This window comes from Coregonus lavaretus (assembly GCF_964263955.1).
Source record: "Coregonus lavaretus genome assembly, chromosome: 26".
NCBI lineage: Eukaryota > Metazoa > Chordata > Actinopteri > Salmoniformes > Salmonidae > Coregonus > Coregonus lavaretus.
In genome coordinates this window covers 23737264-23749527 of record NC_140013.1, presented here as the reverse complement: position 1 = coordinate 23749527, position 12264 = coordinate 23737264, and the positions used below count along the sequence as shown (strand labels likewise).

Below are 12264 nucleotides of genomic sequence, written 5' to 3'. Positions count from 1 at the left end.
ATTGGGTTGAGGCAATGGCCAGGACATCCTTGAAACAGCAGGCTCCTGTAAGCTGCCGAGCCTGAGCTGACTATGCCGTGTCTTCTCACAGCCACGGTGTGACAGACAGTGGTCTCTACTCTTCTGTTGTTAATGGGCCTCCCTGGCAGAGCTCCAACTCTCCCTGCTCTCAGTCCCAAACCAATCAATTATTTTATGCTGCGCCCTCAAAACAAGGCTCCATCTGTGTAGCTTCCAGGAGAGGGTGACCACAACTAATCTGTGTGCACCTTTTACACAGCCCCTGAAAACAAGCTGTCTAAAGAAAACACAGTGTCTGTTCTGTGGTCTCTCTCTACAGAGGAAGGGATGGAAGGAGAGGGGGAGAGGGAGAGGAGGCAATTCAACCAAAAGGAGAAATATATTGGTTGACATTAAATCGGCTGATATATTGGGCATGTTTTTTTAAATTTCATATCGGTCTTTATACCACCGATATTGACAAATGATAAACAAAAAATCATGCTAATCTGAGCACTTCAGTTCATTTAATATTTGTTTTTCAAATGTAAGAAATGACATTCAAAAGCATCTTTGAAGGGCCGTTTTTCATTTGGAGCTAAATCTGTACAGAAAACTGACTTTTCATATCACATCTGAAATACAATGCATCGGCCGATGAATTGGAACAGGTATAGTGTATTTTGCCTCCCAAAAATAAGTATTGTATCGGATATCCAATATCTGTCAGGTGCTACTTACATTGTAGGTCTCCAGCTTGACTCTGTTGCGGAAAACGAAGGTGTGGAAGTTGGCCTGCTGAAAGATCTCCTCGAAGGCAGCTTCATTCTGCATGAACATTTACAAAATGGGATCAATTTAACTTTAATGACAAATTTGCTAGTTTCCATTAAAAAGCCATTGATTAAATCAACATGGCTGGTTCTAAATTAAAGCAGTTTTCCATCTAATTAAAATTAAAAAATAATAATGTAGTGCAAAAAAACGAGACCACACGGCACAGCAGCCTGTTCAGGCAGAGCAGTAGCTGGTGCTGGTGGCTGGCAGGGCCAGGCTAGACACTGCCTGGGGCTCAGCACCTCCCCAGGCTCTTTCCTCAGGCCAGGCTTTGAACCAGACAGGCAGGCAGGCAGAGAGGGTGACAGGGAGGCAGGCAAGCAGGCAGAGAGGGTGACAGGGAGGCAAGCAGGCAGAGAGGGTGACAGGGAGGCAGGCAGAGAGGGAGGCAAGCAGGCAGAGAGGGAGGCAAGCAGGCAGAGAGGGTGACAGGGAGGCAAGCAGGCAGAGAGGGTGACAGGGAGGCAGGCAGAGAGGGAGGCAAGCAGGCAGAGAGGGTGACAGGGAGGCAAGCAGGCAGAGAGGGTGACAGGGAGGCAAGCAGGCAGAGAGGGTGACAGGGAGGCAAGCAGGCAGAGAGGGTGACAGGGAGGCAAGCAGGCAGAGAGGGTGACAGGGAGGCAGGCAGAGACGGAGGCAAGCAGGCAGAGAGGGTGACAGGGAGGCAAGCAGGCAGAGAGGGTGACAGGGAGGCAAGCAGGCAGAGAGGGTGACAGGGAGGCAAGCAGGCAGAGAGGGTGACAGGGAGGCAAGCAGGCAGAGAGGGTGACAGGGAGGCAAGCAGGCAGGCAGGCAGAGAGGGTGCCAGGCAGAGAGGTAGACAGGCAGAGAGGGAGGGAGACAGGGAGTAAGGGAGGGAGACAGGGAGTAAGGGAGGGAGACAGGGAGTAAGGGAGGGAGACAGGGAGTAAGGGAGGGAGACAGGGAGTAAGGGAGGGAGACAGGGAGTAAGGGAGGGAGACAGGGAGTAAGGGAGGGAGACAGGGAGTAAGGGAGTAAGGGAGGGAGACAGGGAGTAAGGGAGGGAGACAGGGAGTAAGGGAGGGAGACAGGGAGTAAGGGAGGGAGACAGGGAGTAAGGGAGTAAGGGAGGGAGACAGGGAGTAAGGGAGGGAGACAGGGAGTAAGGGAGTAAGGGAGGGAGACAGGGAGTAAGGGAGGGAGACAGGGAGTAAGGGAGTAAGGGAGGGAGACAGGGAGTAAGGCTCACCGAGTCCTTGAGCTGCCCTAGGTAAGCAGCGTTCTGTCCCAGGATGGCTTCAGCACTCTCCTGGAAGCAGGTCACCCACTGGTTGTCCCCGTAGTCTGCTATGTTGGCCTGCAGGACGAGAGGAGGAACAGAGAGACAGACACATGGCAGGAGTGAGTACTGGGGAATGTCAAAGGGAAAGGTCATCTGGGCTTTGTTGATCATAGGTTGCAACACAAATGGCACCTTATTCCCTTTATAGTGCAATACTTTTGACCAGAGTGCAATAGCCCCCTGTAGCCAGTATAAAAATGTATGCACTCACTAACTGTAAGTCGCTCTGGATAAGAGTATCTGCTAAATGACTAAAATGTAAAAATGTAAAAGAAGTGCACTACATAGGGAATAGGGTGCCATTTGGAACGCAGCCAGTATAAAAAATGTATGCGTCTCAGGGATTTGATAATTTGGTTTATTATTGTATGATGTCACGTTGCTGCTGAATATTCAATGTATTGCCGATTGCACAAGTTTATACTCCTGGGAAAATCATTATTATAGAACTCTCCTGTTCTATACATTTGGCACCAGCAGAGCCAAGGTGTACGTGTGCGAGCTGCGCGCAGTGGTAGCATATTCACAGCTTATGTTCCAGTTCTGTGAAGAAAATCAATATGCTGACTGGCGAGAGGTGCAAAACAAAAGAAAAGCAGCTTATTTTAGATATTTGGCTGCAAGAGCTCGCTTGCTGACTAAATGAGGTAGTATTTTAATGCTGCTATTTTTAACAAGCAGAGACAAAATGCCTCAGCATTGAGCAACAGCATTGAGGGGAAAATAGAGCAATTAACTCAACATAATCCTGACTTACACCCAACAAAACAAACTAAATTAATCCTAATGAGCCAGCCACTATTTGACGATTGCAGCAGCGAGAGCAGAATGGGCTTAAATAATAATCTTCTTTAAACATGACTGTAAAGAGAGCCGATGGGGAGAGTTAAGGACCGTGAGAGAAGTACCATAGGGGGAGACTCGCTGGAGGCCTGGGAGAAGAGGGGAAAACTGTGCCCAGAAGGCAGGAGAGAAAGAAAGGAGAGAAAGAGCAAAAGAAAGAAAGGTAGGTGAAGAGCAAGAGTGAAAGGAGGGAGGGAGAAAGACAAAGTGAAAGTGTGCGTGCCAGAGAGAGAGCGAGAGAGGCAGAGTAATGAGAGAGAGTAGATAAGTCCCCCAGAGGAAGACCACCCCCCCCCCCCCAGCCACAGCAGTGGTCACAGCCCCACCCACAGGGTCCTGTGAGGATAAGAGAGAATGAATAGAGGCCTTGGGGACGGGGTCAGGAGAGGGCAGGTACCCTGTCACAGTGAGGGTGAATGGGGTTGCAGAGTGGGACGCAGTGTGTGCATTCCTGCGTGTGCGCTTGTGTGTGGGTCCTCTGTGACCGTGCATACCGAATCCAGCCAGAAAGACAGAGGGTTTAGACAGAGAGAGAGCTGAGCCACTCACAGAGAGGATGAGTCGGTACTTGAAGTTGGGGAACTCTTTGTCACACTTCTCACAGCGGAACATGCCGTTCTGCTGGTCCACCACCTTCTTATTGCAGTCCTGACTAGGGCACGCCTGGTACAGACAGTTCTCCTTACGGATGTACACTATGGTGGCGATGCAGCTGAAGTAGTCTGCCTGGAGAGGGACACACACACACACAACATTACTGAGTATACTTTTGTCAAGTGTTTTGAAAAGCACTGTTTTGTGGAAGGCCATATTCTATATGTCATATATGCAGCTGAAGTAGTCTGCCTGGACACAAAGAAACAACACATACATTTGAAGTCGGAAGTTTACATACACCTTAGCCAAATACATTTAAACTCAGTTTCTCACAATTCCTGACATTTAATCCTAGTAAAAATGCCCTGTTTTAGGTCAGTTAGGATCACCACTTTATTTTAAGAATGTGAAATATCAGAACAATAGTAGAGAGAATGATTTATTTAAGCTTTTATTTCTTTCATCACATTCCCAGTGGGTCAGAAGTTTACATACACTCAATTAGTATTTGGTAGCATTGCCTTTAAATTGTTTAACTTGGGTCAAACGTTTCGGGTAGCCTTCCACAAGTTTCCCACAATAAGTTGGGTGAATTTTGGCCCATTCCTCCTGACAGAGCTGGTGTAACTGAGTCAGGTTTGTAGGCCTCCTTGCTCGCACACGCCTTTTCAGTTCTGCCCACACATTTTCTATAGGATTGAGGTCAGGGCTTTGTGATGGCCACTCCAATACCTTGACTTTGTTGTCCTTAAGCCATTTTGCCACAACTTTGGAAGTATGCTTGGGGTCATTGTCCATTTGGAAGACACATTGCGACCAAGCTTTAACTTCCTGACTGATGTCTTGAGATGTTGCTTCAATATAAATCCACATGATTTTCCTTCCTCATGATGCCATCTATTTTGTGAAGTGCACCAGTCCCTCCCACAGCATGATGCTGCCACCCCCGTGCTTCACGGTTGGGATGGTGTTCTTCGGCTTGCAAGCCACCCCCTTTTTCCTCCAAACAGAACGATGGTCATTATGGCCAAACAGTTATATTTTTGTTTCATCAGACCAGAGGACATTTCTCCAAAAAGTACGATCTTTGTCCCCATGTGCAGTTGCAAACCGTAGTCTGGCTTTTTTATTGCGGTTTTGGAGCAGTGGCTTCTTCCTTGCTGAGCGGCCTTTCAGGTTATGTCAATATAGGACTCGTTTTACTGTGGATATAGATACTTTTGTACCGGTTACCTCCAGCATCTTCACAAGGTCCTTTGCTGTTGTTCTGGGATTGATTTGCACTTTTCGCACCAAAGTACGTTCATCTCTAGGAGACAGAACGTGGCTCCTTCCTGAGCAGTATGACGGCTGCGTGGTCCCATGGTGTTTATACTTGCGTACTATTGTTTATACTTGCGTACTATTGTTTGTACAGATGAACGTGGTACCTTCAAGCGTTTGGAAATTGCTCCCAAGGATGAACCAGACTTGTAGAGGTCTACAATTTTCTTTCTGAGGTCTTGGCTGATTTATTTTGATTTTCCCATGATGTCAAGCAAAGAGGCACTGAGTTTGAAGGTAGGCCTTGAAATACATCCACAGGTACACCTCCAATTGACTCAAATGATGTAAATTAGCCTATCAGCAGCTTCTAAAGCCATGACATCATTTTCTGGAATTTTCCAAGCTGTTTAAAGACACAGTCAACTTAGTGTATGTAAACTTCTGACCCACTGGAATTGTGATACAGTGAATTATAAGTGAAATAATCTGTCTGTAAACAATTGTTGGAAAAATTACTTGTGTCATGCACAAAGTAGATGTCCTAACTGACTTGCCAAAACTATAGTTTGTTAACAAGAAATTTGTGGAGTGGTTGAAAAACAAGTTAATGACTCCAACCTAAGTGTATGTAAACTTCTGACTTCAACTGTACATTACTGAGCATACTTCTTAGTCGTTTTAAAATGTGTACACTTCAGATGTTTTGTGGAAGACCATATTGCTATACATGCAGCTGAAGGAGTCCGCCCAGACACAAACAGACAAACGCACAACATTACTGAGAATTATTCTATCAATCGTTTTGAAATATAGTTGTTTTGTGGCAGGCCATATTGTAATGTGTCATATGTGCAGGCTTGGTCCATGATTTCTACATAAGGTTGATGACATTACACGGCACAGAACTAACAACTGATAAGCATAAAGAACAGATCTGAGAGGACGTCAAGTAGAATATTCAAACTCTAATAAAGAGAAACATTACTGCAGTGGGATGCAAAAAAATACAATCCAACGGCAATCTGCATAGCATAGCTCCAAACACAAATACAAAACAGCAAATGCAGGCAGACTTCTTTTTTATGGGGGTATATGCAAAGTTTATAACCTCCATATACATAAACAGCCTTTTAGAATAATTCCTAGCCTGTCGGAGAACAGCAAGTGCCTGGTGAGAATTTCCCAGCACTGAGTCCTGAAATAAATAAATTGGTACAGATACAGAAAGGGCTGTGGGAGTGAGCAACATGATGAACTGTCAACGGGGTTGGAGATGAGTCACGTCGCCTTTCATTCTGTCGACACACATTGTAGAGTTCCCTTTCTCTTTCTGTACCCCCACCCACCACTTCATACGCCTTTCTGACACAGACAGGTCAGAGTCACGGCTCAACTGATCATTGTTTTAGAATCTCTCCCCCCTCTATGTGTCAGTCCCCCTCCTACTGCTCCTCACCACCCTGCATGTGGCCATTGGGACAGAGAGGTGACAGTGAGGTGAGAACAGGGTCGTGTTGAAGGGGAGTGAGAGGAGCAGACACTTTCACGCCTTAACACTGTCTGTTTCCCAAATAGCGCCCTATTCCCTATATAGTACACTACTTTTGACTAGGGCCTATAGGCAATACCACATGGTAATATCTCATTATGTAAACAAACAGAAGAACCTCTGAGGCCAAGCGCCTTCATCAGTCAGCCATTAGAATTCATCCAGAGGACAAAACAGGGTGTGCTCTTTTAAAAAATCATAACACTCTTACACAATAATGACCTACAGTAGGATTACAACGGGGGATTTTAATAACCTGGACGTCCTGATTCATATTCATGGAGGAGAACATTGCCTGGCGTACAGAAAGAGAAGCAGGGGACAGGAAAAAGAGGACATTTCTGCCTGGTACACTTCATTGAGAATTCTACATGCAGGAGTTTAACTCACAATCGAGATGGAGGCCCCAGGCAAAGTCTTAACCTCCAGTTTTCAAAGGAAATAAATAGAAAAACAGGGAACGTTTCCGCCGCATTGGCCGTAATATATTTTTTTCTCTCTCTCTCTCTCTATAGGCTAACTGCTGGCCACTGTCAGTATGCCTAAGGGATTCAGCCCCAATTAAGTTGCACAGAAGGACAATTGATATTCTATGTCACTTCAGACTACAAAACATTTTGGGAGTAATCAATGACAGTGTCCAAATGAGAGAAAATCTCTTCCTTTTCAACGCATGGAATCTGCCATTAAAACTTCTGTTGTTTTAACAAACTCCTCATACTTCCCTTCCCACACTGAAGCTTCCCCAAAGAGCACTAATTAATCAAGTTAATACCTCTGCAATTAATAAGTCACACACCACAGAGGGAGAGAGAGACGAGACGGCTGAAGATTTTTTCTCTCCTGTCGGTCACAAGGCTTTACATACGCAGGCAGTGTCAAGCCATCAGGAGGGAGCGGGCTGTGGACGGGGTTAGCCATTCGCTGTCGACAGGGCAAGCCATTGTCATGGAAATTTAAGATTTTGTGACAGGGACAATTAATTTCCGCTGACTTGCGGAGGGCCTTGAGAGGGCCGACCTTGTGACCCCCTGTGTCTCAGAGTCTCTACGGGCTGAGCAGTAGCAGGAGGAGTACAAGGAGGACAGACTGAGCTTGAGTCAGCTCCTCTGTCAGCCCCAGCCTTCATCACACACACAGACACTACAGGCAGAACTAGAGCGCTGGGTCACACCTCTCCCTTCCTCTCTCCTCTCCTAGTACCACAGCCTAACAACAGGATAAAGCTCCTTAACCCAACAGGAGGCTAATGCATAGTCTGGATGACTCTAGTGAAGGTCAAGGGAACTAGTGAATCAGCAATGCAAATACTGGTTAGCCTACTTTACAATGAGATAGTGAGTATGTTTACATGCACACTAATAATTTGATATTAAACCGATTATGGCAGTAGGCTGCGTATGGAAATAGTCATGTAAACACCTTACTATGCTCATCTTAAAAATCAGCAAAAGGCCAAAATCGAAATAAGCATTCCGCGATTAAAAGACCTGCTTTTCTGAGCAATCTTTCTAATTATTAGGACATGTAAACAGCTTAATCAGGTTCCAGCGGTGTATTAGATCCTCGTAAGTGCCAGCACCGGTAGCCAAGCCTCTCTTATGCGCGAGTGAAGTGAGTTCGGAAAAACTGAAAGTAGGTATCTTAGAAATATTTTTCACAAACAAACTTTATATGTCCAAACTCAGAATCAAAAAGGCTTCTCCAAAATAACATGGCCACAGTGGTAGAACATTCATTTTGATTGGCGATTTTCTGCATTTATCTAAAGTCCTATCAGGTAGCCTGATTTCAGATGTGTCCATGTAAACCCGATTATTAGGGAAATCGTTTTTCTTCCAAAGCATGTAAACATTTAAAAACTATTATAATAAATCAGACTAACCACAATAATGGCATTACTGTGTGCATGTAACCTATAAAGTACTTTACAATGTGAGGGGAGTGTCAAGTAACTGGTTAGTCTATATAGTGTCCATACACTCTTCAATGTGAGGGGGCATAAGGATTCAAGAACGAACAATAACAGCGCTATACTGAGGCTTGGTGACACCAGGCCCTGGAGAGGTGCAGCGTAGATGAGAGAGAGCAGCAGAACCAGGGCTAGATCACAGAGAGCAGCAGAACCAGGGCTAGATCACAGAGAGCAGCAGAACCAGGGCTAGATCACAGAGAGCAGCAGAACCAGGGCTAGATCACAGAGAGCAGCAGAACCAGGGCTAGATCACAGAGAGCAGCAGAACCAGGGCTAGATCACAGAGAGCAGCAGAACCAGGGCTAGATCACAGAGAGCCAGGAGCAACACTACTAAAGCCCAGCCAGCCACTGAGCCAATCACCACAGCAATGCCTCAACATTCTCCACGTACACAAACAGGTAGGGATTTAGCCACAAATAGAGGTTTCCAGTTGAGTGTTGCTGTTGTATTATTTATCTAGGCCTATAATTGGAACAACATGCCCCATGTCCCCTTCCGTTTGCTACGGTAGGAGATTTCCTCAAATGCTCTTTGACCAAAGCCTGTCTATACCCCAAAGCCATCTATCCATTCTCCAACACCTCACTCCTTCACCTGACCTGAGTCCTTTAGTCAATCCTGAGCTTTTGTACCATTCTCTCTCCCAGCCCCATCCTCCCTCCCCCTCTCTCTCCCAGCCCCATCCTCCCTCCCCCAGCCCCATTCTCCCTCCCCCAGCCCCATTCTTCCTCCCCCTCCCCCAGCCCCATCCTCCCTCCCCCTCTCCCTCAGCCCCATCCTCCCTCCCTCCCTCCCAGCCCCATCCTCCCTCCCCCTCTCCCCCATCCTCCCTCCCCCTCTCTCCCAGCCCCATTCTCCCTCCCCCTCAGCCCCATTCTCCCTCCCCCTCTCTCCCAGCCCCATTCTCCCTCCCCCTCTCTCCCAGCCCCATCCTCCCTCCCCCTCACCCAGCCCCATCCTCCCTCCCCCAGCCCCATTCTCCCTCCCCCTCTCCCTCAGCCCCATTCTCCCTCCCCCAGCCCCATTCTCCCTCCCCCTCCCCCAGCCCCATTCTCCCTCCCCCTCTCCCAGCCCCATTCTCCCTCCCCCTCTCCCTCAGCCCCATTCTCCCTCCCCCTCTCTCCCAGCCCCATCCTCCCTCCCCCTCTCCCAGCCCCATCCTCCCTCCCCCAGACCCATTCTCCCTCCCCCTCTCCCTCTCTCCCAGCCCCATTCTCCCTCCCCCAGCCCCATTCTCCCTCCCCCTCCCCCAGCCCCATCCTCACTCCCCCTCTCCCAGCCCCATCCTCCCTCCCCCTCTCCCAGCCCCATCCTCCCTCCCTCCAGCCCCATTTTCCCTCCCCCTCTCCCAGCCCCATTCTCCCTCCCCCTCTCCCAGCCCCATTCCCCCTCTCCCAGCCCCATTCTCTCTCCCCCTCACCCTCTCCCAGCCCCATTCTCTCTCCCCCTCACCCTCTCCCAGACCCATTCTCCCTCCCTCCCCCACACCCTCTCCCAGCCCCATTCTCCCTCCCCCTCCCCCTCACCCTCTCCCAGCCCCAACTCCCTCCCTCCCTCCCAGCCCCAACCTCCCTCCCTCTCAGCCAATCCTCCCTCCCTCTCTCTCTCTCTCTCTACAGACCCATCCTCCCAGCCCCTCCTCCCGCCCCCTCTCTCTCCCAGCCCCATCCTACTTCCCCCCCCCCCTCTCAGCCCCATTCTCCCTCCCCCTCACCCAGCCCCATTCCCTCTCCCCATCCTCCCTCACCCAGTCCCAACCTCCCTCCCTCCCAGCCAATCCTCCCTCCCTCTCTCTCTAGCCCCATCCTACTCCCCCCCCCTCTCTCCCAGCCCCATCCTACTTCCCCCCCTCTCTCCCAGCCCCATCCTACTTCCACCCCTCTCTCAGCCCCATTCTCCCTCCCCCTCACCCAGCCCCATTCTCCCTCTAGACCCATCCTCCCTCCCCCCCTCTCAGCCCCATCCTACTTCCCCCCCTCTCTCCCAGCCCCATCCTACTTCCACCCCTCTCTCAGCCCCATTCTCCCTCCCCCTCACCCAGCCCCATTCTCCCTCCCCCTCTCCCAGCCCCATTCCCCCTCCCCTTCACCCTCTCCCAGCCCCATTCTCCCTCCCCATCCTCCCTCACCCAGCCCCATCCTCCCTCACCCAGCCCCAACCTGCCTCACCCAGCCCCAACCTGCCTCACCCAGCCCCAACCTCCCTCCCTCCCAGCCAATCATCCCTCCCTCTCTCCAGACCCCCCTCCCAGCCCCAACCTCCCTCCCTCCCAGCCAATCCTCCCTCCCTCTCTCTCTCCAGCCCCTCCTCCCGCCCCTTCTCTCTCCCAGCCCCATCCTACTCCCCCCCCCCCTCTCAGCCCCATCCTCCCTCACCCAGCCCCAACCTCCCTCCCTCTCTCCAGCCCCTCCTCCCACCCCTTCTCTCTCCCAGCCCCATCCTACCCCCCCTCTCTCCCTCCCAACCCCATCCCCCCCCCCTCTCTCCCTCCCAGCCCCATCCTCCCTCCCCCTCTCTCCCTCCCAGCCCCATCCTCCCTCCCCCTCTCTCCCTCCCAGCCCCATCCTCCCTCCCCCTCTCTCCCTCCCAGCCCCATCCTCCCTCCCCCCTCTCCCTCCCAGCTCCATCCTCCCTCCCCCCTCTCCCTCCCAGCCCCATCCTCCCTCCCCCTCTCTCCCTCCCAGCCCCATCCTCCCTCCCCCCTCTCCCTCCCAGCTCCATCCTCCCTCCCCCCTCTCCCTCCCAGCCCCATCCTCCCTCCCCCCCTCTCCCTCCCAGCCCCATCCTCCCTCCCCCCCTCTCCCTCCCAGCCCCATCCTCCCTCCCCCCCTCTCCCTCCCAGCCCCATCCTCCCTCCCCCTCTCCCTCCCAGCCCCATCCTCCCTCCACCTCTCGCTCTCACTCGCTCTCCCTCCCAATAAGCTGAAATTACAAGTACACATATTACTTGACTTATCTGAGAGCAATCACTTCATTACCAAGCTGAATGAATGGAGCCCCTCTTCTCTTCATAAATGTGACTTCACATAAAGCATATACCTAGGTAGGGAGAGGGCCGCAGAGGACACCTACTATGGTGATGATTAATGAAAGGGAGAACATCAGAACACAGTAGGGTACATCCCAAATGACACCCTATTCCCTATATAGTGCACTAATTTTGACCAGGTCCCATAGGGACTAGGGTGCAATTGGGCCCTGGCCAAAAGTAGCGCACTATGTAGGGAACAGGGTCTCATTTGACACAAACAAGCTAGGATTCTGCTTTAAAAATAAGCTCGGGATCCAGCAACACAGTCAATTAATGAGTCGCTCCGAGTTAACATCATGACTGCCAACCAAGAGAAGAGAATCCTTGACAAGGTTCCAGTATTCCTCTAGTGACTGAGATGCTGCTTTCAAAGACGTGATCCCTTGCATTCCATATTGTCTTTGTTTGTCCTTGAATATTCTTGCTTTGAATCAAGTCAACAAAGAAAATCAATATTTTATAGACTGTTTGATGTACATGTGTTTGTCTACTTAAAAAAGTATGTTTGTACAGTTGAAGACGGAAGTTTACATACACCTTAGACAAATATTTAAATGAAAACTATTTAAAGATTTTCACAATTCCTGACATTTAATCAGAGTAAGAATTCCCTGAATTCGGTCAGTTAGGATCACCACTTTATTTTAAGAATGTGAAATGTCAGAATAATAGTAGAGAGAATGATTTCTTTCATATTTTATTTATTTCATCACATTCCCAGTGGGTCAGAAGTTTACATACACTCAATTAGTATTTGGTAGCATTACATCAATTGTTTAACTTGGGTCAAATGTTTTCGGTAGCCTTCCACAAGCTTCCCACAATATGTTGGGTGAATTTTGGCCCATTCCTCCTGACAG

The 12264-nt window shown here is 49.6% G+C and overlaps 1 protein-coding gene across 1 annotated transcript in view; it reads right to left on the bottom strand.

Moving 5' to 3' along the window:
* The window catches only part of LOC311101403 (replication protein A 70 kDa DNA-binding subunit-like), a 41308-nt gene that overhangs the window by 6172 nt on the left and 22872 nt on the right, over window positions 1-12264 (bottom strand). Inside the window, exons 14-16 of the mRNA XM_084142536.1 lie at window positions 3533-3709; window positions 2048-2155; window positions 742-828 (exon numbers count right to left, since the gene is read on the bottom strand). Coding sequence (XP_083998662.1) covers window positions 742-828; window positions 2048-2155; window positions 3533-3709 — 372 coding nt within the window. The remainder of the gene's footprint in view (window positions 1-741; window positions 829-2047; window positions 2156-3532; window positions 3710-12264) is intronic.